General features: G+C 28.9%; 1 protein-coding gene across 2 annotated transcripts; it reads left to right on the forward strand.

The window, feature by feature from the left end:
* Positions 1-154: 154 nt before the first annotated feature.
* On the forward strand, positions 155-26,202 carry LOC145183704 (N-terminal kinase-like protein). Of its 2 annotated transcripts, XM_090084919.1 has the most exons (19): positions 155-325; positions 869-928; positions 1,240-1,320; positions 1,433-1,546; positions 3,788-3,990; positions 4,372-4,462; positions 4,720-4,875; positions 8,840-8,998; positions 9,668-9,775; positions 10,104-10,217; positions 12,343-12,432; positions 18,924-18,986; positions 19,063-19,251; positions 19,396-19,474; positions 19,579-19,719; positions 19,843-19,955; positions 20,058-20,156; positions 25,470-25,598; positions 25,695-26,202. In XM_090084919.1, the coding sequence occupies exons 1-19, from the start codon at positions 191-193 to the stop codon at positions 25,977-25,979; spliced, it is 2,409 nt and encodes an 802-aa protein (XP_089941045.1). In that variant the 5' UTR covers positions 155-190; the 3' UTR covers positions 25,980-26,202. The 2 variants fall into 2 exon arrangements, 1 of the variants encoding a protein (XP_089941045.1); XR_016451730.1 differs by lacking the exons at positions 19,843-19,955; positions 20,058-20,156; positions 25,470-25,598; positions 25,695-26,202 and having other exon boundaries at positions 19,063-19,275; positions 19,579-19,600.

The following is a 26,202-nucleotide window of genomic DNA, read 5'->3' on the forward strand; positions in this document are numbered from 1 at the left end:
AATTTAACATAATGGTTGTTTTCTTACTTTTTTGACAACCGAATAAACTAAAAAGTATTCTTATATTATCCCTATAAAATTGTTTATTGCTTATAAATTAACTGTTTAAATGCCTGCAGCTATGCATTTTATATTTGTTTAATTTATAAACTATAGAACTAATAATGTTTTTATAAACAAATAAGCATAAATGCAAGGTTTTTGGAATCTTATTGGCAAAGTTGGGCAAGGACCTGGTAAAGATTTTCTTTTTGACATTGAAAATAAAGTTTCTTCGCCTTCTGATGAAAAGTCTGTATGGAGTCTACATCATGGGAAAAAAAGAGTGAGTCCTCTATTGTAAAAGATTTTGTTAAAATCTTTCTATTTTTATATAATGATAATAATAATAATAATAACAATAATAATAATAATAATAGTAATAGTAATAGTAATAGTAATAGTAATAGTAATAGTAATAGTAATAGTAATAATAATAATAATAATAATAATAATAATAATAATAATAATAATAATAATAATAATAATAATAATAATAATAATAATAATAATAATAATAATAATAATAATAATAATAATAATAATAATAATAATAATAATAATAATAATAATAATAATAATAATAATAATAATAATAATAATAATAATAATAATAATAATAATAATAATAATAATAATAATAATAATAATAATAATAATAATAATAATAATAATAATAATAATAATAATAATAATAATAATAATGATAATAATATTAATAATAATGATAATGATAATGATAATGATAATGATAATGATAGTAATAATAGTAATAATAATGATAATAGTATTGACAATAACAATTATAACTTCTCTTTAATACTGCTAGACCACTGGTGATCCTGTTTCTGTGTTTATTAGTGATGCAAAGTCTACTTCACCTGAGGAGGTTATATTTTTATTTTGTATTTAAAAATAGTATTTGTTCTGTATCAGCTAACAAAATTTAAAAAATGGTAAAAGTAAATAGTTGTGGCATAAAGAAAGTTTCACATTGGTGATAGGAAGTTAATATTTTATAAATATTAGTAACATAATGGTTATCATTTAAATTAAAATTTTATTTTTATAGAAACTAGTACTCTAACTTTCAAGAGATTTAAGTCATAATAATGTTAAGTCTTTCATCTATATTTGTAATCTTTAATTATGTATATTTATTAATTCTAATTACTTCTTGTCTTGTTTCTACTTACCTAGTTTTATCTAGCAAAAGCTGCCTACAAACGCTTAAGAACTTTGCGCCATCCAAATATTATAAAGTTTTTAGATGGGTTTGAGGTGAGTGTTACACATATTACATTAGGCAAAGTAATAAAGAATCAAGATTTGTTCTTTTGCAAATTGGATCAATAGTTTGAGTACTTTCTTCTTAAAACTAAATTACTTTTAGTCTGAAACCATATTGTACATGGTAACTGAACCTGTTATGCCTTTAATATCATTTCTTGATGAGGATGATGGAAGAAATGCAAATCTGATATCATGGGGAATTTATCAAATTACTGTAATTTTTTTACTTTTACTTACATTAATATTTTGTTGTGACAACTTCTAAAAAATCTCTAAATACACATTTGACTTTTTTAATCACTTATAAAAATATTCATTCCAGACTTCATTTATTTGTCCAACCTTTGTTTAAATCTTATGTCTATCTCATCTCCTACCTATCTTCTTTAATGAAATCCTTGAAAAATTAGGAACATTAATAATTTGAAGTAGTTATTTTGGACCATGTCCTGAATGTATTTTTTGCTTAGATTTTTTTTAAAAAACCATACTTTTTTTTGCTGTTTCATTTTAAATTCAAGAAAAAGCAATGAAAAACAGTTCTACATGTTCAAAACAATTATTATGACCAACAAATGCTCTCATTGTGAATATTTTGATTTAAAATTTCACTTTTAATTTTCAAAAGAATTTTCTGCTAAAATTTTTTGAACACTGGGATTTCCAGTCACTTGACTTATGTCTCACCAAATAATGTTTGATAGATGTTTGATGAAGAAAGTTATGATGAAAAAAAAACTTTTTGTTTCAAGTTTAGTGCATACAAAGAAAGGACTTTAAAGAAATTTTTAAATAACAAGGAAAAGCATTAAGTGAGATGAATGTTTTCTTTGCTAATAAAGAAGAAATAAGGAAACATGACTTAAGTAATCAAACCAAAATCACTCAAAATTTGGAAACCAGACCACTCAAAATGTGGTTTAAGGACATTAAATGGGACTGGGGCATTTTTTTAAAATTTATTTTTATTACTGTAATTGTTTTTTTAGTTACATACCTTCCAGCTCAAATACCAAAAAAGAAAAAATGGAATTTCTTTCTCCTACAAACTCAAAGCAAAACAAAAAAGATAAATATAAAAAATTGTTTTAAATTCATTTCAAATTATTGGAATAAATATTTAACTGTTTATTACAATTTTAATTAAGAAAGATATCTTTGTTTTTTTGAACTTAGGAAACATGAAAAATCAATAAAAAAAAAAAGTTTATCATAAGCATTGTGAAATTGTTTTTACAGCAGACATTAGATCTGATCTAATTGGTGCTAGTAAAGTAAGGCATTTAAGTTGTCAGATGATTTTGGAATCTCTAATAGAAGAATGATTTTGAAGACAAAAAACTTTGTCATAATTAAAATAAACAATAATTAATCTCTACCTGCATTCTAAACTAACTTTGTGTTGGTTAAATGACAGCTTGCTTGAAGTTAACATGTATTGTTTTAGGAACAAGTGTTTAGTTATTCAGCACCAATGCCGCTTGATTGATTAATTAAAAAAGCTTTCATCAGTAATCTGTTGCAAATCTGGCAGCAAACAATACAATTGCGAAAAGAGAAAAATTTTCATGTGAATAGTGTACAACTGAGTGTAAAAAATTGGAACAGAAAAAATTTCCATCCTCAAGATTACAAGAGTTTTACCTTTTTTACCAAATTCAACTGTCTTTGAGTACTAAATTAATAGAAGTTATTGCTAATTGGTTTAATTACAATGTATTTAGGTGAACCATACTTAAAACAAAATTGTAATAATCCCATTCATTTTCACTTAAAACAGTGAGGCTGTTCTAAAATTTTCATGTACATTGTTGGTTTATTTAACTATATCAGGCATTTTTTCCAGGAAATGTTAGTTAGGGAGTTGAGAGGTCACCAGCTTTGTATCAGAAAGTAATATTTGATCTAGAGTTACTTTGATCAAGAGTTACTTAAAAGAGTTTCATATGTAGTTAATAAAAATTCATATCTATAATATGTAAATTTTAAATACACAATGTTAAAAAAAGGTCCAGGATTAGTAAACTTTTGTTTTATTGAAACTCTTAATTTGTAGCATATGAACATAAAATAACTTGTAGTATATGAACTATATATTTCATAATGAGCCATGTTTTGTAATGACCTTTTTATGTACCGCTTTAAATTTGACTAAACAAATAAAACTTTTATAGATTTGAAGATGCAGAACTTTAAAGTAAAAATTAAAAGTTAAGCTCTTCAATTTTAACTTTATTAATTGAAGAGTCTTAACTTTTATAATTGATATCTTCAAATAAAGTCTCAATTTAAGAATATTAACTTCAAGTGAATATTAAGACCATACTTCAATTAAATGTTAATGCCGAACTTCAACTGAATATTAAAACCGAGCTTACAAATTCTTTTAAGTACTATCATCCTATATTTTTTGAGTTTTAATTTTTTGAACTTTATAAACTTGCTTTTTGTTTAGACTGGTTTGAGTTTCCTTGTCAATGATTGCAATTTAGTTCATGAAAATGTTAATATTTTCTCAATTTATGTTGGTCTTGATGGAGAATGGAAACTAGCAGGTATGGAGTATATGCATGCTGTCAACACAGATCCAGTGGTTAAGTTACCCAAATTACATTGTTATAACACCCCTGAAGGATCCAATGTTAAGAAAGAATTTTGGTAATATTTTCCTTTTTGTTTGAAAACATTTTTTAAGTTTAAGATGTTTATTTACTTTTATTCTATTATTTTGAGATTAACAAAGTTAGTAAATTATTTAATGGTTTCTTTAAAAATCGTACTACTGTAACAGGTTTACTAAGGTTACAATGTAATTTGTTTAATAATCTTAAACTGTATGATAAGGTTCTAGCAGTAATATTATTACTTTAATGTTATTTTTTGTGTTGTTAAGTAAATTATCGTTAAAATAGTTAACTTCTTTTTTCCTCTTTATTTAATGTCACAATCATAAATTATTTACACCTATAATTTTTTTTTCTTTCAAAAAATTGAGTTTACAAGCTCTGAAGACATCTAAATATGTAAAAATTTTTGCAGGTCTACAGATTCGTGGGGATTGGGTTGTTTAATTTGGGAGATTTATAATGGAGCACTTCATGCACCTGCTGATCTTAAAATTATAAACAAAGTAATTTTTTTTAAATAAAAATTCTTTACATAAACTCTAATTATCTGAATTTCATCAACAGCTACACACAAAATTCAATGGTGACAGCTGATTTAGATATTATTTAGATATTATTGGTTTAGAATTGTTATATTCTGCCAACGATGATTTCTCGGTCCCTTGGCTCTATCCTTGGTTAGGATTGAAAAAATTAGGATTTCAACCAGTGTTTGATAATATAGAAATTTGTTAATAATATTTCTTCCATATTTTTATAGTTACCAAAACTACTAGTTATTCATTATTGTGATTTGGTCAGTGCTAATCCTAAATCTCGAAGTAATCCAAAAATATTTCTTGAAAATTGCCTAAAATCTGGACAGTTTTTAGACAATGATTTTGTCAAAGCAAATCAGTTTTTACAAGAAATTCAGGTAAGATTAGATCTTTAAATCATTATCTATATGTTAAATTTTTGAAATGCTTTGATAGGGTTAGTTCTATATGGAGAAAGGAAAAAGTAGGAGTTATGCACATATAGTTATGAATCTGATTTAAAAACATATATTGTTGATTAAGCTTGAACTATTCTAGTTTCAGTTATACAGAACTTAAAATGCAAATCTATCTTAAAAAATCTCTAAAATCTAAGTAGTTTTCTTTTTAAAAAGAATGAGTAACAATAAGTAATACTTTTTTGCACAACCAGTGACCCCATATAGACATCCCATATGCTACCATATATTCATGAAATGTTTTTGTGCATTGTATTTAATATTTTTATTTGCTTTTTCTGCAAATTTTTAGTAACCTTATTTGTTCTTGATAACAGCTACAGCACACCCTTCTGTCACATATATGCCATTCAGCTTTTTAATTTTCCTTTTTTCAATGTGTCTATTGTTTTGATTTTGTAGAAAAATTTTTAACATGGTTTCAATTTCCAATATTGTCTGATTTAATGCTTCTTAAAATTGGCCATATTGGTTTGTTGGTATAGATGATGACACTGGTATAATTAAAATGCAAGTGTTGATGGTATTTCAGTTATAGTAGGTGGATTGAAAGTTTGCTTAATCTTTAATATATCTTGATTTATTTTTATTCAGCTATTATATGCAAAATAGTGAAAGCTTTGCCAGTCGGAAAATCTTCTTTGTTCAAGTTTTTGCATTAAGTTGCAATACTCACTAATTTTTTTTTTCTCCATATATTTTTTCTCCATATATTCTTAACATGGCAGTAGACATCTATGTTTAATGGTTGCAAAATATGTGAAGAGTGAGTTGAAAGGCATTTTAAGTTATGTTATTACACTTTAAGTAACCATATAATAGATGTATCATTTTCCATCCAGCCAAAAGTAGAAATTTTATATTTCATACTGGTAGACCTACCTTTTACCCACATACAATAAATTATTGTAAAAAGATTCCATCAGTGCTGAACAATTGTTAACAGTATAACTAGATTTATCTTTGTTAGCAGTAAGTTTAATTGCTCACCTAGACCCTCTCTAACAAATGACAGATATCTTGTCATTAAAATTGCTTTCATCTGTGAATTGGTGTCATGAGTTTCAGCTCGGTCATTCCTTTAGTGAAGCCAAAGATAACATATGCTAAGCCCTAGGCTAAGGCAGTATTACCAAATGCCCTTGTCAAATTTGGTTTCAACATTTTCTTACCAATGACTTTAAACTTTAGGATTGTCCAAGGTCTGGTTCTTTAACTGAAGTTGATTCTGATGGGCTAGGCAAACTGGTGGAGCAGGATGCCATCGCATAGCATCTACACTCTAATCAGGGTACTTTATGTAAACCACACATGAAAGTATAAGTGGGTTGATGCTGATGAGCAGGCATAAGAGCAGAGCCCAAGCAGATCCTCATCAAAAGAAGTTCATGTTGTCATTTTGAGCTTCTTCTTTCCAACACCACCATAATGGCTGACTATTACTGTCAACAACTGGAATGACTCAGACAGAAAGTGACTCAAATGTGGCCAAAGCACCTAATGATTTTTTTTCAAGGTGACAATGTGTAGCCACATAACAAAATGGATATGTCTTAGGCTTGTAGAAATGGGATGGGAGATATTGCCCTACCTGCCATGTTCTTCAGACATTGCTCCAATCATGTTTTCTGTGCCCTACAATTTTAGATGTCAAAAAAGAACTTTGATGATATTTGCCATTTCGAAGCCGACTTTTGTAAATTCTTTGAGTTACAGCCAGGCAGTTTCTACAAGGATGAGATTTATTCGTTCTTAATAAATGTTGCTGATAATAGTGATGAATATATTGTAGATTGATGTAGAGGATAGGTAATGAATTAAACTATTTCATGAAAGTGTGAATATATTGTAGATTGATGTAGAGGATTGGTAATGAATTAAACTATTTCATGAAAGTGTGAATATATTGTAGATTGATGTAGAGGATTGGTAATGAATTAAACTATTTCATGAAAGTGTGAAAGAACACTCTTTCCAAACTAAGAAAATGAAGCTATTTTTTTACTTTTTCTCACAGAAGAAAAAATTCTGATTCTAATAATATTTAAATTTTTTTACTTGAACTTTTAGCTTGATTGTTAGTTAGCTTTTGGGTAATTCCACATCAAATCACACGGCCTATTGAACCATGGTGCCTTCATTTTTATTTCATTTTAACACTAGATTCCTTTTTATGAGGAAACATTGTATGCTAAACTTCAATAAAAAATATTGAGTAGTTCCTAAGATACTGCATATTTAATATTTACCTGGTCTCCCCAAATGATCTGATTTTCATGACATTTTAAAAAAATGTTTTCTTTACAAATTAATAAATGATAGTGGAAAAAAATAAAAATTATGTATTTAGAATGGTTGATTCAGAGTTTAAAAATCATAAAATTTGTGTACTTTTTTCACAGTTTTAAAATTTTGTTTGTGAAATAATTGTTTGAAAAATGACTTCAAAAAATGATTTTTCAATACCACTATCATAGAAAAGAAAAAGTGTTTTAGTCGCAACTCATGACAGGCATGATGTATCCATATTGCATAACTCTTAAAAGTGAACAAAAGTTAGATTTGGATGGTGAAAAAGAGTTAAAAAAAGTCTGAAGGTGACTATGAAATTATAGTTGATAGATCAACTCAAGTCAATAAGGTCAATTGTTTGTGACTTGGGAAGGTCTGAGTCAATGATTAGGACCTGTGTGGCAGAAAACTATGTCATACAAGATGAGAAAAAGCCAGCTGTTAACTGAAAAGGCTAAAAAAATTGACTAAACAACTCTGTTAAACTGTTCAACCATTTTAATTGCCCCTTGCTGTTAATTTGGTTTTTTCTCTGATGAAAAGATTTGTGGTTATTTTGGTTCTGAAGTTTGGTTGCCAAACTCACCAGACTTAAATCCTATAGACTTTTTTGTGTGGGGCACAATTGAAAAACAGACCAACAAGTCCCCATACAATACCAAGAAATCATCAATAGCTGCACCAGGTTCCATGGCCATGATGAAGCAGTCATTGATGTGCTAGGTGGTTTTATAAAGTAAAGAAGATTAATCCAGTTTTAAAAAGTAGTTAGTTTTATTCAAATGCAATCAATATTTCCTGAAAAAATTGAATTTTTAAAAAAACATGATTTGGTTGTTAAATTCTGCTTGCACCCTCTAAAATACTTATTTTCCTAATTTTTGGCATCTTCCTGTATTCTAAATATATTTTTTGAATTGTGCCTCAAAAAAAGCTTTTAAAATGCATATTTTCATATTTTTTCCATTGTTATTTTTTATTTTGTTAAAGAAAATATTTAAAGAAGATATTGTGACAACTGGATCATTTTGGAAAAATGTGTTAATATTAAATTTGCAAAGTCTTGGGAACTACTCAACACTTCGTAAAATGCAGTATTCAAATGCAGAGATGTGACCCAAAATATGCCATGACCTATTTAACACAGATTTACTCTACATTACAAATAAATTATTTTTAAAAAGTTTATGATTTTTTTTTTTTTTTGTATTGTTGTATAATGTAGTGATTGTTTTTTATTTTGTATATAAGAATTAGGTTTGAATGTTATTCATCAAAATGATATCAATCAGTTAACCTGTTTTATTTCTAAAAGATTTTTGCAAGCAAGTATTTAATTCATGTTCAGCATTACAAAACATTTTTTCATATGAAAACTATGAAAAAATGTTACTTATTGATAATACCTATATGTTTAGAATACAGTTGTAGTGGTTGAAGCTTAGTAGATATTGCTTTAACTTATATTGATCTGAATAGTTTTTGTACTTAAAAATATTTGATGATATCATTTTAAATGATCTGATCATGTATAATTTTAGATAAAGGATTCATCAGAACATTTTAAATGATCTGATCATCATAATTTTAGATAAAGGATTTATCAGAACAGAAAGAGTTCTACTCCTCCTTGGATAAAAACCTGGATTCATTTCCAAAACAGTTTTGTATATATAAAATACTTCCTCAACTTCTAAATGCTTTTGAGTTCTCAGCTGCTGGATCAGCAATTCTCTCACCACTTTTCAAGGTATGCTTTTTATTTTGTTGGTTTCCAAAACATGATTTTAAAAAGTAAGAAAGAGTTTGAAACAACCTGATAAAAAAAAATTTAAAAATCATCTATAAATAATGTTTTCAAACTTATTGTTTATCACTTGTTAACAATAGACAAACAACAATAACCCTCTGGGTGCCAAGTATGTTTGATGAATGAGAATTTCTTAGTCAAAGTATAGCAAATTTTCTAAGGTCATTTTTGACATATTTGTATCTTGGGTTGCCATGGCCTTATAATTTTTTGGCTGAGCATCTACTTTGGTATACATACAGTATTTTTTGATACCTGTGAAAATGATATCCAGACATCAGGCTGTGGCTGATCAGTGCATGTAGCAAACATATTCAACTTATAAAATTAACAACTCCTCAAAGGTAATTTTCAAAAGAGTTATGGATGGCTTGATACCATCAGTGTTAAAACTGATAAGTTGTATGGAGGTCTTGTATGTAACATGAGCCTGGTTGGTTTCAACATGATCCAGGCCATAATTTTTGAGAAGATTCTCTTAGGTTCTGGTAATGTATTGCCAGCCCAATATTTCATGTTGTTAGGCTAATTTTTCTGAAAGACATAACCAAACTTTTAAAATTTAATTCTACTAATTTTATTTTTTCAAATGTCTATGCTTTACTGAAGGTTGGACTTCTCCTTGATGAGTCATCATATCAAGCAAAGATACTTCCTTGTATTATAAAGCTGTTTTCCTCAAATGATAGAGCAACAAGAATTCAACTGCTTCAGCAGGTCAGCAATTTTTTATCATTGTTTTTTTAGGACCAATAAAATTTAGTTCTTCTATTGGCTCTTTAAACAGCAGTTTAAAGGTTTTATCAAAAGCTTACCAGTATTGGTTTAATTAAAAAACTTATTTCAAGCATGTGTAAACATTTTAAGATTGTGGAGTGCATTAAATACTTTTTGGCGTATATTAAAAGTTTTTCTGTAATATATTAATGTTTTTTTGTTGTATATTAAAGATTTTTGTGGAGAATTAAGTAGTAATATTTGTAAAGTTCCTAATGTTGTTCATTCTTCTTTTAATATTCAAAGTTGTTTTTTTTAATCAAAATAGTTAGAGAAGTTTATTAAACATCTGCAGCCTCATGTTGTTGACAATCAGATATTTGCATGTGTGGCTACTGGGTTTGGTGATACTTTACCTGTTATGCGTGAACAGACTGTGAAGGTATCATTTTGATAAAATTTTATTACTACTTTGTGAGCTTAGGCCAGTCAGGCTCAAATCAATAGCTTTTTTAAGTTTTGCCATCCTCAAAAGTATGATTATTTTAAAAAAATGATTAGGAAAATATTTATAGCATGTATTAGACAAGTTCAACTTGACTTACATTTTTTTTTAAACTTTAAAATTTAGAAAACACTTACAATTGATTTATAGCAACAAAAATACAACTAAATTAAATAGATTTTGCAAAAGCATTTTACATAGCAAAAAAGAACTTGACTCTATTTTCATTCAATAAGTTTCATGTACATCTCACTTGGCATCTTTAACCAATACTGGTTTAAAAAGTTGCTTCAAATGGTCACTGCTAATTGCAAATGTTCTTTGCACCATCTTCATTTTTTGTGTTGATCCATGGTCAATAGGATCAATAGGCTTTCTAATTGCAAAGAAAGACTCAATACTTTTTTTGCTAATGTTCTTCTAACAAGTCACTTCTAACAACAAAGTCACCTGTCAACTCCCAGGTTTTCTTTTTTTTTTTGCATTCAAAATTCAGAAACATCCATAAGTTTTCTTATTTCAACATTGCTATGGTTCTTTAATCTGACCTGTCCAATAACTTGACATCCACTATGAAATTTTATGTGAGACCATGTAGGACCATAGACATTAACTATGAAACAAGCTAGTCTCTACAATTATTGACATAAACAAATTTAAGACTCAGCTAGCTTTTGTGAGCCATCTTGCATAATTTATATTGCCTGGTTGGCTTTACTTTAGAAATACCATGTACTGACTTGAATGATATCCTACATGCATATTTTGCATGCTTTCAGAAGATATCCCTGATCTGTGCTGAGATCTTTACAGACCTCATCAAAAATATCAACAACCTTTCCAGAAATGGAAAAAAAAAAGTCAACAAGTGGGATGTTTTTTGGATTGAACATTATTGCTTTAGCAATGACACCAGATGATGTTGCAGGTCCTGTCATTTGTCCACCATCAGTATGTGAAAAATATTTTCTAAATGCTAATTCCTTCGTGTAATTGACAAACCAGCCATTGTAGTGGTCTTCCCAACTGTTCTTCATTTTTTCTCAATATGCTGTTGTTCTTACCAGTATTGTTGTTTGTTTCATCACATACTATTGCTTGAAGAGTGTCTATAGGTTGCTTCTTTTAAGGCTGGAATGATCTCACCTGTAATTTCAGCAGCTCAATTATTTTTTGGAATTATATGATCAACATATTTGTTTTCTGGAAAAAGAAACTATAACATAGTTTCTTTTGATGAATTTTTCAAAATATATTTAAAATGCAATAGAAGTAATTTTTTTTCAATATGTAATTTTATCATTATTGTAATTTATTCAAAATATTATATTTGTTGATACCACTTTGTGATTCTTTAGATTGGCTGCAGCAACATCTGTGATGCCTTGCAACACTTTGGCATTTCTTGATAAAGTTAAATTTACTTATTTTAGTTTTTAATAACATAAGTAAATTTAACTTTATCAAGAAATGCCAAAGTGTTGCAAGGCATCACAGATGTTTATTTAAATTCGTTTTTAAGCTCTTGCATATTTTATTAGATTATGAAACAAAAATTTTTGCCGTTTGTTTTTACTTCAAGTTTTTTAATAAACTTAACATAGTATCAATAAATAGAACTTCACCAAAAAAACAACAAAATAAATCTTCACAATAACAAAATTTAAAATATAATAGAAGTTAAATACATCCATCTTAAATATTCCATTGAATAATAATTTTCTCCTCGTATTGTTGTATAAAGTCATCCCCCAAAAGTTGATGTTGTTAATCTGCTTGATAATCAAGATTTATAGTTGTCAATTAAGTAAATAATTGCAAGAAAATATTAATTATGAAACCAACTTTGTAAGCTTTTAATCACTAGTTTATCTTCTTAAACTTTTTAATCACAATTTTTTTTTAAAAAGATTTTTCTTCTCAATCTTTTTTTGTAAACAACTTTATATTTTTTTAATTTTATTAATTTTAGTTTACTATTGTATGTTTTATTTTTTTTCTTTTTAAATCAGCCACAGCCTGATTTTTCATATGTCTAAGTTTATACTTGTCAATTGTTCAGGCGATGCTTCTGTTAGCTCCGAAATTATCAGAAAAAACTATGAACAACCAGCTCTTAAAATACTTTGCTAAGTTACAGATGGATGAACAGGTGAAATTCCTTACCTTCAATATTTTATCTTTAACTATGAAATCATTTAATGTATTTTATAGATATGAAACATTTTATGATGCACATAAAGCTTTACATATTGGTGTTTAAAAAAAATATAATTCCTAATATTTTTAGTTTACAACTTTATTTAAATGTAAATTTGCATGGTTCTATAAAAAAATGTGGAACATTTATATGTGAATTTTCTGAATATTTAAGTGTTGAAAACATTTCAGTGTAAAAATTGGAAATGCTCACAATTGTGCAAGTTTACTAAATTTTTTTTTTTTTTTTTGGGGGGGGGGAATTGTAGAGAAAGAAACTTGGTCTTCTTGCTTAAAAACTAGTTTTTTTATTTCTTTTTTATTTACAAAGATAAATTGGAAGATAGTTTCTTCTTTTCCATTTTTTCTGTAAGTAATCAAAATTACTAAGAGAGCTACAGTATGTAAAAAAATAATCGTACACTTCAAAAAAAATCATAATTTTAAAGATTGCATCAAAAAAATGAGTTTTCCGTTAAAATACTTGAAATTTTTTTTTAGATATCTTATCAAGTATTGTTTAAAGAATTTATTTGGGTATTGGTGAATTAATTGCTTTTCATACTTATTGAATTTTACACAATTGATCTAATGATGCATAAAATTGACTGCAAAAAAAATAATCATACGCTGACAAAATAGGTCGTCATTTTAGCATAAATCAAGCAAATTGAACGATCAAACTAGTTAGTAAAATTGAAAATAGTAATTTTTTAAATACACTTTCAGTCTAGAAATAAAATATAGTGTTTCAGCAAAATGGTGTCAAGAAAACAACATTTGTCTCTCCATCAACAAAGCCTCGTAGTTGATTTGAAAAATCAAGGAGAATCCTACTGTCAGATCCAAAAAGAAACAGGAATTCCTTTTACAACAGTGTCCTCAATTGTTAAGAAGCATTATCTGATCGGAACCGTTGCTAGTGTGGCTGGCAGAGGACGAAAACCCAAGACCACCAGTGCAATTGATCACAATATCATCATTAATGTGAAGAAAAATAGATTTGTTTCGGCAGCTAAATTAGCTTTAAAAGTTCAAGAAGATCACAATATCACAGTAACCCCTAAAACAATTAGAAATCGTATTAGAGAACAAGGATATAGAGGTAGAGGTGTTAGAGAAAAACCTTTTTTAACTGCAAAGCAGATGAAACGTTGATTAAAATTTGCAAAGAAGTACGAAAAAATGCCGATATCATATTGGAAAAAAATTTTGTGGTCAGATGAGTCAAAATACAACCTTGTCTCATCAGATGGAGTTCAGAAAGTGTGGCGAAAAAAAGAAGAAGCTTATAAATTAAGTTATGTGCAAGGTAGTATAAAGCATGGAGGAGGAAATGTTATGGTTTGGGGTAGTATGAGTTGGAAAGGAGTGGGGAAGTTGACATTTATTGATGAAAAAATGGATGCTTTAATGTGTTGTGAAATTCTCAAGGCCATTTTGCGACCATCTACTAAAAAATTAAGATTGGGAAACGATTTTACACTACAGCAGGATAACAATCCAAAACATACCGCTAAGAAAATGAAGGTATACTTTGAAACAAACAACATTAATGTTTTGGAATGGCCATCTCAAAGTCCGGACTTGAATCCTATAGAAAATTTGTGGTATATTTTGGACAGAAAAATTGGTGACCGAGCATTTAAATGCAAAGATGACTTGAAAGAAGCTATAATGAGCGCATGGGATAATATAATAACAAAAGAGACTCAAAGTTTGGTCAACTCAATGCCAAATCGTCTAGCTGAGACCATCAAGGCCAAAGGAGGCCCCACTTGATACTAACTTTCATGAAATTTGATTAGTATGACATTATTTTTTAACTGTACGATTATTTTTTTTGCAGTCAATTTTATGCATCATTAGATCAATTGTGTAAAATTCAATAAGTATGAAAAGCAATTAATTCACCAATACCCAAATAAATTCTTTAAACAATACTTGATAAGATATCTAAAAAAAAATTTCAAGTATTTTAACGGAAAACTCATTTTTTTGATGCAATCTTTAAAATTATGATTTTTTTTGAAGTGTACGATTATTTTTTTTGCATACTGTATGAGATTTTATACTGAGATAACAAAGAGAATAATACAAAACGCATATATAGAGTATGTTAACTATAGTGAGGATAGTGATAATGATTTTATTAAAAGAAAACAACTACCAAATCTTCATGTGGATCTCCAAAGTTTGTTTAAAAAAATTCAAAAAATTGTTCTTGTTTTTTGAAAGTTATCTATTAAAAACATCACATTGGAAAGAGTTGAACTTACAAATGATTGCAAAACATGATGGAGTATCATGTGTACAATGCTAGATAGATTTTCTAAAATTCATACACAAATTTTTTGTGTATTGAACAATTTGAATCCCAATTTCTATCTCCAGGTTCATCATCTCTCAAATCTTTAAAATTAAAAATAAAATAAATTTATTGGACCAAGCTTAAATGAAAAAATCTAGCTTTTTTTCTTTAAATTTTTTTAAAAAATCTTGTTAAATAGTTTAGATTACGCTGTAAAAAGGAATTGGAGAATGGTCTTTATCAAAAATGAAATAAAATGATTTCAAATGTACCCTAATTTATCACAAATAAAACATGAAATTTACACTTATCAAATAACTCATTAAAGTTATTAGAAAAAAAAAGCATTTTTTTAAAAATATTAACATAATATATAAAACTCAAGACATTAAAATTTACCTGTTAAAATCTTTAAGTCATCAATTTCAATGGCATAAATCTCTCCTGATCTTGTTATTAGAACACTTTCTATTGTGATTACATTTACCAATAACATCCAAAAGATCTGATCACTGGATGGTCATGAGAACTTTTAAAATGGACCATCAGGGTGCATTAAAGGAAGTCATTTGTAGTAATATTAATCTAATTGACCATACCAAGCCACCAAAACAAATTGTACCTGCTTGCAAAAAAAATCATTTAGGTTTAGCATAGTCACAATATCAGTTGCTGCTAATACTCCTACTTTAAACAGTACAAAGCTGTCTACAAATATTTACTTTTTTTTTAAAACATTTTTTAAAAGTTGAAATGGGTTTCGTAATAGTGGGAAACTCTTGTGCCTGGAACTGTTTTATCCATCATCAAGTTGTTCCTTAAGTTGTTGTAAAATTGCTGTCCTTAGTATTTCACAAAATGTAGTTTTTTTTGCCATTACAAAATTCAAGTGTAGTATTGATACTCAATATTTGCTGGTCAAATTGTCTTTATAAAATGGCTCTTGCTTTTGTCTTCTTAACTGTACCACCTATTCTATCGCAAGGCAACTTGTTATGTCACAAAAATACCCATTCAGCAAGATTCTGGTGTTAGGGTTAGTATTTAAATTTTACTTTTGATTTTTTTAACTTTAAGTTTTTTTTATTAAAAGTGTCAATTGATTAATGACTTGGATACAGCAGCTAAAAACTTCCATCTTGATTTACAGTTTGTAACTTTGAACTTGTGTCATCTCAAGACAGAGATTTTTGACCTAAAAAAATATTAAAAGAATTCAAAAAAGACTTAAATTCTAAGTTACCTTATTATGTAATACAAAAAAGACTTAAATTCTAAGTTACCTTATTATGTAATACAAACAGACCATTCTCAATTTTTTTTTATTAGATTATCTAAACTATTTTAGAAGAATTCTTAAATAAAATTTTGGAAAAAAAAATTGGGTTGTATTGGCATTTTTTTACTTAAGGTTGTCCATAATAATAAGTTAACTTCATAATAAGTTTTTAAATTCAAAGATTTCTGTTTAATTTGAAATAATTTAAGTAGTTTCATTGGATTCTTTTTCTTAAAATCTATAAGAGTACCAATTTTCAGCTTTATACTGCACACTAAACAGCAACCAGGGCACTATGGGACAAAAGTATACAAATATATTTGTGATAATTATTTTTTTTGTTTATGCCTGTAAATGTCATTACAAAAACCCCATATTGGTTTTCATCAGAATATTTGCAAAATTAGAGATTTGAAGATTGGACTTAGTCCTGAGAAAGGATTTTGTGGGTTGGTTCCTTTCTGCATAACTCCATCCAATTTTCAATTTTTTGAAATGTTCTCAATAAAAAGTAAATGAAAAATAGTTTGGGTTTTTTATTATGGCATTAAGAATTATATTATAAGATATTATAAGTAGGTAGATATTGCAGTTATTTAATAATTAACAAATATGAAAAATTTACTGCTAAATATCTAAGTCCATATCTTCAAAATAGTCAATAAGAGAACCTTAATTTAAATCCACGAAATTTGATTCCTCAGTTGTAGAGTCCCAATCAGCTTCTTGTTCATAATTTTTAAATAATAGGAAATTTTTGACAGCACCTGATACCTGATGTTTAATCCTTTTCATTCTCACATCCAGTTTTGCTGAAGACACTATAGGGTCCAATGAATCTAATGCTAGATAAAAAACATCGAGCAAATTACTTTTACAAGAACACTTTCGAGAATGATATCTACGATTCTGCCTATAGTACTTATTACAAGATTCAGCTCCCTCTTCACCAAAAAATCCAGGCGATAATGGTAGTGTCATAATGTTTTTTGAATGACAAAGAATTTTATGAAGAGAGGCAGGCATTTTGAACCATTTATACTTACTGATAAGGAATATGTTTCATGGCAGAAGGAACCAAATTTTTCAAAGTCCATATGTTCGTGACAATTAACCCTTTAGCGCCCGTGTAGCAGATCTGCTACATAACTTCAGAAACCTTTTATGGCCATCCTGTCAACACAGTGATCTCAAAAACACCTTTTGTAGCATATTTACAACATATTTTTGTTGATCTGATTTAGCTAGGTTAATATAATTAGATAATCAAGACTTAAAAACACATCAAAATTGTCTTTTTAAAAATCGGATGATTGCTGTCAGACAAGGTATTTTCAAAGAGAGTTTTTTCCTGTTTTTTTACGAATATTAAAGCTTATTTGTTTATTTTATTTTAAATTAATAACACATGTAAGTTTTAGAAGTATTTAAGAGAGTTTCCTCTTTTTAAAACTATCACAAAATGCTATCTGAATTTATATGTATCACATATGCTACAATGACAAAATTGGGTTTGCTAGTGAAATTTTAAAATTTTATTTTTTAATTCATAATCTAGGCCCTAAAACAATTGCTTTTTGAAGTTTTTGGAGTTTTTTGAAAATTTTAAGCCCTGGTGGGCGCTAAAGGGTTAAGGGCAGTAAGAATTTTTACTTAAAAACGAGTTATACTTAAATAAATATTTTGTGCATGTAGGCTTTCAGAAATAATATTTGATTTAAAATCAAATTATAAAGATGATCACATGCATGTATTAGCAAGGCCGTAGACAATTTTTTTTGATGTTTGAGCTAAGCAACTTTGAAACATGAAGAAAACTCCATATTTAAGTATGTTCATATATATAAGGAATGAGGATGCTACGCAAATTGCGGTGATTGGAGACTGGGAACAACAAAAACCCCAAAATGTTAGCCCCCCAGCCCCAAGTATGAGGGCAATAAGTCAAGTTTGTTATTTTTTTTTTAATTTTAAACTTTATTTATATTCATCAACAAATTTCAAATTTGATTCAATAATATCTTTTTGATCGGCTTTAATGACTTTATAAAGTTTACTCCCCCCTCAAATTGAGGTTTTTGTGAAATTCCATCATTCTGTTTGAAATTCTATAACTCTCAAACGGGGATTTTGAGGGGTATATAACCTTAACCTTTTTGAAACCCAGAGTATTCACCTTTCATTTGGTACCAAAATAATTGATACTTTTTGATACTATAAAGAATGCGGGTCTTGTAAAGCCAAAAATATGGTAATAACCCCAAATTCCGTATCTCTAAATATTTCTTAAAATGTTTTATACGTGGAGAAATATAGATCTGATCAGTTGCAATCAATTGCTAAGAATCACATTTGTAACTATTAAATATGTGTTGTGGGAAAAGCTTCTACTTGTTTGTGCAAATTTTTTGCAAGAAATATCAGAAATTTTCTTTTTTTTTTTTTTTTAATTAATAAATATCAATTTCGATAACCTACAATATGAATACCGTGACAGATATTTTCAAAGTTTGTTTAGCTACAAATTTCTATAATCCCTAGTTAATAAAAAATCATATCTAAATTGAAAATAAAAAAATTGTAATTTTTGATTTTTGTGATCAATTTTTATTATTTTATCCCATAGTGCAGGGTTTAAACAATCATTAAATTTGGCAGAAATTTTGTTGCAAAAAGCCAATTCGGGGCAAAATTAAAATATTCATATCTTTAAAAACCTTTGCTAATAATTAACATACATATCTAAATATTTTTTAAAAATCATAAGTAATCAGTAAGATATATTATTTAATTGATATATATAATTATGTGATTGGTTCATTTCTTAAAACTAATGTTTTGTTTACTATTTTAGCCAGGTATACGAACAAACACTACTGTATGTCTTGGAAAAATTGCACTCTATCTTTCTGAATCTGTAAGTATTATTTCACTTTTACACTGTATGTTAGATTTGCTACAGATTTTTTCAAAAAAGCATGGCTTTCATTTAGACACGAAAAAAAGTTTTAGTTCCTGCATTTACAAGAGCATTGCGAGATCCTTTCCCTCCTGCTCGATCAGCTGGTGTTCTGGCTTTATCTGCTACTCAAGAATACTATTCTAAGGAAGAAATAGCTCACAAAATACTACCTTCAGTTTGTGGATTAACAATTGATCAAGAAAAAAGTGTCAGAGATAATGTAGGATCCATAATTTTATTTTAGGCAAGATCTTAAAAGTACTGTTTTTTTTTACCAATAGTGATGATAGTGTAGGGGAGAATTTTGGCAGCAAATTTTTAGTTATAGATTTTTTTTGAGGATACTTGTCTTCTTTTTTTCTAGGCTTTTCGGCTTATAAAATGTTTTCTTGAAAAGCTGGAGGCTTTTTCTAAAGATTCTAACACTCAAGTTAACAATCAAGGTAAAAAGAATTTTTAAATCATTAGAAGACAATTTTTCCAAATTCATTTTTTCAAAACATTTTCTTTTATTGAAATAAGTTTTTTTTTTATTATTATGAAAAAGGAACAGAAATAGAGCCATCAAATCAGCAGTCAACTTGGACAGGGTGGGCTGTGACATCATTAACATCTCGCTTCTATCAACAACAACAGCAGCTTCAGCCTCAAGACAGTTTTTCTGTTAGTGCTGCATCTAAAACGCAAGGTGTTCATTATTTCTTATTATCAATATATTATGATAGATATTTATGTATAAGTATGTTTTTTTATTACGTTTTTACTGGCTGATTTTTTTATTTTTTATTTTTTATTTTTTATTTTTTAATAGAAAACCAACAGAAAGAGCAAAAAAGTGAAGTTAATAAACAAGTTAGTGAAGATATTGTTGACCATCAATCAGATTATACAGATGCATGGAGTTGTGATGAGTCTGAATGGAAGGTTTTAACTTTTATTTAGTGGTTTTTTATTTTTATATCACTAGGTGTGTGGCAATCAGTGTAATGTATTGTTTTTTTAACCAGGTTGTTTGTCATATTTTAGAAAGAAGCGGAAGAACATGACGGAAGCAGTGACAGTGATTATGGAAACTGGGGTAAAGATGATGACTGGGAATTCAACAGTGAAAAATCAAAATTAAAAGTATGTGAATATTGAAGTAAATGATTAGCAGTAGGGTGATAAATATTAGTAGTAGATTGTATCGCTATTCACAGGGTTTTACTTAATTTCCTCACAAAATTGTGCGAATAGTGATTGTCGGGTTATTGATAACTGTTCAAACAGATCACGGGGATTTAGATACTGGACCATTTTTTTTGTGAACCAAGTGAAACTTGCAATTAAGCTTGCAATTGTAGATTGAGAATAGAAATATATTTTTTTTTTGTTGTATTTTGAAATATTATTTCAGGACAAGGTTTCATTTTTCCTAAGCAGTTTTGAGTTTTAAGGTAAATTTTGCTCGATTTCTTTTTCCTCAATCGAGTCGGTCAGAAAAATCATATTCAAGCTCTGGGTGCTTATTCACCAAACTTTCGTAACTTTTGCGAAGCTCAACTAAGGTTACGGAAATCGTAAGTTCATGTTGCTATTTGGTATTCACCAATGTTTCGCAGCATTTCCGTAAAGTTAGGGTTGCGCATAAGTTGCGCTGAACTTACGCAAAAAAACAACCGAGTTGATTTTTCTTAGAAGTTTTCGTAATTAAAAGTCTTTATCAAAGCATATTTTTCTGAAGATGAATTCATAAAATTACTAGGTAAAGAAGCGTAAACTGATAAAATAACAAGCCGTTATCAAGTTCTAAACTCTCATAAAGTCGAAAGCGATGATATGTTAAAATGTTGCATGGGTGCCCACAGGATATTTTGTTTTAGATATGACACTTTTAGGCATATAAGCTGAAGTATGTTCATGTTTTTGTTAAACGAGATTGATTTGCAAATATAAAGAAGTGATTGGAGTCTGAGAACAAGAATACATCAAAAGGTTCGCCCCACTACACCAAATGGGAAGGCAATGTATAAATAATAAAGTAGCATTAACATACTAAAGTACAGAGTTTGCACATTACCTAAAAGTGTCATATCGGAAACATCAAAAAATCTTGCAGGCCCCCATGAAATGTTATGTTGTTTTCCGTATACAATTTGTTAATTATTTAGGTGTGTTTAATTACATTATATTTATGATAGAAGTAAATATTTATGGCAAGTTTAATTGTATATTAAATGTCAAAAGTTACAAATTCTTTATAATGTAATTGTAAATCAGACCTTCTTTTCTAAAATTGTAAAACAGGGCCTTCGAGAGGGAGGGAGGGCCCATCGTAATTTTTTTTTTTTTTTTTTTTTTTTTACAATAAATAGGAAACATTTTAATAACTAACAATGTGAAACCTGCTTAGTTTTTGTATTTGAGGTTTAAACTTTAGTATTCGGAATAAAAATGTACGAATTGTAAAAATATCACAAAATAACATTCAATTAGATTTATAGGTGGCATAAGAATCTATGAACGAAAAAGTATGCTGACCTCATTTTTCGTCTGCTAAACCTGAGAAAGTGATATCAAAAATCTTTTACTTGTGCCCCGTTTTTTATTCTCTCAATTTCTTTGAAGTCTTATTAAAATGTAAGCGACTTAAACGGATTAGGGGATCTTGGTCACAGATTTTTCAAGAGACTGTAGCTGTAGCTGGACCCCTAGGATTCCAAACTGAACTCGCTACTAAAAGAAAGCGTAAACCGAAACGCTTTCACGATGAGGCATCAAACACAGCCCATTTCCATGACAACCAAAAGAAAGAATTCGAATAGAACATTTTTAATATTGGTTTGGATAGTCTGATTCAGCAGATTAATTCAAGATTTATGGCGATTATTGGCAATATGTTTTCATTCATCTGGTTGGATAATGATGATCTTTCCATTCAAGAAACCAAATGTTGATTCAAATGTCAATTTTGATTAGTGAGTCATTACTATTCTACTGCTTTATCCAGAGAATTGATAGTAACGCAGAAATACAATGTGTTGCGTCAGAAATTGATAATTGCTGGATTCGCAAAACTTTAAATTTTGAAATTTCTTGGCTTGAAAAGAGGCACTATTCTCCAATTTTGACCCGGGCACCATTGACGCTCTCGAAAGCCCTGAATCTGAAGCCCTATTTTCCTCTTTTTTTATATGAAATTGAATGTAAGGTTTGCAAAATTGCTTAATATTATTGCATATATTGTTTTGGTAGTTAAATGCCTTAAATAATGTGCTAATTTTTTAAGCAAAAAAGAGTGTAGATAACTTGCTTTATCTAACTATGAACAAATTTATTTTATGTTAATAATATATCATAAATTCAGTTATTTTATAACTTGATAACGACTTGTTATTTTACCAGTTTACGTTTCTTACGTTTCCTAATAATTTTGTTTTTTTCTTACAGAATTTATATGAATTCATCTTCAGAAAAATATGCTTTGATAAAATAATTACGGAAACTTGGTTTATTAAAAGAAAAATCAACTCGGTTGTTTTTTTGCGTAAGTTCAGCGCAACTTATGCGCAACCCTAACTTTACGGAAATGCTGCGAAACATTAGTGAATACCAAATAGTAACATGAACTTACGATTTCCGTAACCTTAGTTGAGCTGCGCAAAAGTTACGAAAGTTTGGTGAATAAGCACCCTGTACCATAACATTTGTAATGTCTCTATTTGAATCGATGTTTACAAAAACGTTTTAAGTCATAAAAACTATTTTTTCGGGGAACGAAAAAAAGCTTATTAAATCCAAAAATATTACTTTAATAAATTAAAAAAAAAAATTGTGTGCATTTTGACATCTTTAAATATTAGATTTGTTAAAATATATATTAAAATTTGTGATATATATATATGTGTTATACATAGTTTAAGTTGTCTGACTTAGAACCTTTTTGTTTACATGTGTTAAGGATAATAACAAAAAGCTTGTCTTTTATATATTCATTCATTTTTTGTACAAATAACTATTAAAAATCAAAAGTCAAACTATTACACATATTAAATCACACAATGTATAAAAGGACCGATCACAAAGCCTTTGTCAGACACCTCACTGGATATCGTGTTCCTCTTCCCCGTCATTCGTCTCGTCGGTTGTTGGCCAGCTCATGAGTTCATCATAAAAACCACTGAACTTATCCAGAACATATTGCATTAGCTTCCTAATATCCTATAGTTTCACTCTTTTTATCGGAACATTACTCAATGGGTAGCACATATTTTGCGGAAACTCAACGATGCCATTGACGATTTGAGACATCTTGTAAGTTTGGACCATCAGCCCATCAATGAGTGGCCTGCATCAGAGAACTTATTCCAAAACGTATTTTATCCTCAGCAGGAACTTTCTTTCTCCGTGTTTCTTCCGAAATGCAAGATTTTTTGTAGAATGTTGGCCACCACTTTCGAAAATCTACAATATCTTCTGTTGCGACTTCTTCAACAGTAAACTTACCAGTAGTACTAGAAGTAATCATAAGTTCAGTTATCTGGTGTACACCCTGTCATACCTTTTCAGCTTTCTCTTAATTACCGCGAAGTCCCAGTCACATGGTAGGTACGAGTGACCTCTTATCGGGTAGTACTGCTCGATTCGATCAAATCGACCAGTATCTCTGAGAGCCAAAAGACTCTATTTAGTGCATGGTTTTTATTTTGGCCTCCACAGTTATCTGAGTAGACATGGACTTCAGTAAACTGTGGAGAAGCAGACATTAGGTAATTATACACAAAAGAGTACACCTCAATAGGGCTTTTTCTGGCTGTGCCTTCATGGTACACATAATCATGACCTTTATTGCATTTCACATCGTGAACAGAGAAGAGGTTAACAGATAGCTGTCTGAGGTAAAAGGTTTCTTAGGCTGATATTATCGGTAAAGGGATATTCTGCATGTAGTCAAATGCTATCGCTAAGACATGCGGTTCATTTTGTTTTGTGTCCAGGTTGCTTTCATTTAGGAGTTGTGCAGCATCAGTTCAGCAGCATTTCTCTTTGCTGCATTACTGAGATGAGGGCTTTGTAATTTTAAATTAAGCTCCTCACAGGTGCAACAAGAGTTTGTCTGGGTCCGTATATTTTCACCTTTATGCTTGTAATCCTAACGATTGTAGAAACCTAGTAATCCTAACGATTGTAGAAACCTAGTAATCCTAACGATTGTAGAAACCCTAACGATTGTAGAAACACATCTTGCTCGTTCTTTGTCTTTAACGATCTCATGCGTGCGAAGATCTCGTCGCTCTGATTTTTTAGACGTTCCGTACATTTCTTCTAGCATCTGAAAGCAAAATATCTTATTAGATTATACAAATATAAATGTTCGAGGTAGGCCTAAATGCCGTAGCCAAACTCTAAAAAATGATGTTTGAGTAATTCGGCTATAACATTTGGCTACTGTTTAAGGTCAATTCACTAGCCTAAATGGAACGATATGGAACGTGTTGGATTAGTTTTGTCTAAGACGTTTTTATGAAAACATGTTGCATGATAGGCTATGATAGGCCTAAACAAGTTATTAAAAGGCTAATTGGGTATCGAATTTGCCATACAAATCTCACCTGCAATCAGTTCCAACAATAGTAGCAGGTACAGTTCTTCCTTTGTAGTCAATATACTATTTACCTTTCACTCTAGCTTCTTTAAAACTATTCCTTTTCCACATAGCCTCATTTTAAACCTTTCTTCCACTGCTTGTACTAGGTTCTTCATCCATTATAAGTCTTTTTCATTAAAACAACATGATGAATAATAAAATAAGCCCAAATAACCTCAAACTTGTAACCAAAACAAAACAAAAATTGAATTAAAAACATCTGACAGCTACCAGCAGAACACAGCGGCTTTCTCAGTGCTGCCAACAAAAACCTAAGTCACTGACCTAGAACCTTTTAGTTTACAGACAATATTTCAGTTCTCTATTCAACGTGTACGGAGAGGTCTGACTTAGAATGTTTTACTATACAATGGTGGAACTGTCTTCAAAGAACGAATTTTCATCAAAAAGTCAAATATTAAAAAAAATCACTTAGAACGTTTTTGTATATATTGATTCATTTGTGGTTTAAATTACTTTATTTAATTAAACCTCATATCAAGATGGAATCTTAACCATGACTGGCATCGTAAAAATTGTTCAGTTTTCAAAAAAGAAAAATACTTCATGCGCCTGCGACCTTTTTTTTTCTAATGTATATTTCCTGGTTGTCTAAATTGGCATCTGTTAAGTGATCTGCTTAGGTCAAAAAATTCCAACTATCATTATCAAATATTTAAATATTTAAAGGAAATTTTTGTAATTTGAAGCAATTTTTATAAGAATCAAAGCAAGATTATTCTGATCAAAAAAACTGTAAAAGTAATATACTATCGTTTATAAATATTAATATTACGAAAAACATTTTTTAGGCACTGTTTTCCACTAAAAAAGATGATAAATCAGGTGAAACAAAGCAACAAGAATCTTTTTTTGAGAGTAATTTGACCAAAGTAGTATCTATTAACAACACTGTAAATATGCAACATGACTTATCAACGGTAATTTTTTTTTAAAAAAACTTGCTCATTTTCTTTTCTTCGTTTTAATATTTTTTTCCGTTGTAAGTTGACCACTTTTTTGTTGTTTTTTTTTAGAAACCTTTATCAAATAAATTGATAAAAAATGTACCTCCTATCGAAAAACAATTTGAAGACGGTTGGGGCGATACTTCTTGGGGGGATCTTGAAGATACGTCGATTACAGAAACAGAAGAAAATAATAAGAGAGACCCATCAGAAAAAAGCTCGAGCAAAGAATTATTAGAACGAAAAAAGCAGGAGCGAAAAGTTCAGCGAGAACAAGCCAACCGAGAAAAACGTGCTAAATCAACTGGAGCTTTAAAATTGGGCGTAGTTAAAAAGAATGCCATGGAAACATGATTCTCTCCTCTTTAAATGTTTATAATTTATTATTGTTAAGTTAGTCATTGAAATTTTTTCATCAAAATTAATCAGCGGTGTTAGATGCAAAAAATTTATTGCAATTTGCAATTCGGAAATTTTGATTCTTACTTTGTGGAGATTTCAGTAAGCATGTTTGTGTTTTTAAAGTTTCTGTTAACTTTAACAAAATTTTTACAGCGAACAAAACTTCGTACTTGGA

Source organism: Hydra viridissima, unplaced genomic scaffold (genome assembly GCF_058129835.1).
Source record: "Hydra viridissima isolate aposymbiotic clone 2 unplaced genomic scaffold, HvirCarnegie_v1 scaffold_4, whole genome shotgun sequence".
NCBI lineage: Eukaryota > Metazoa > Cnidaria > Hydrozoa > Anthoathecata > Hydridae > Hydra > Hydra viridissima.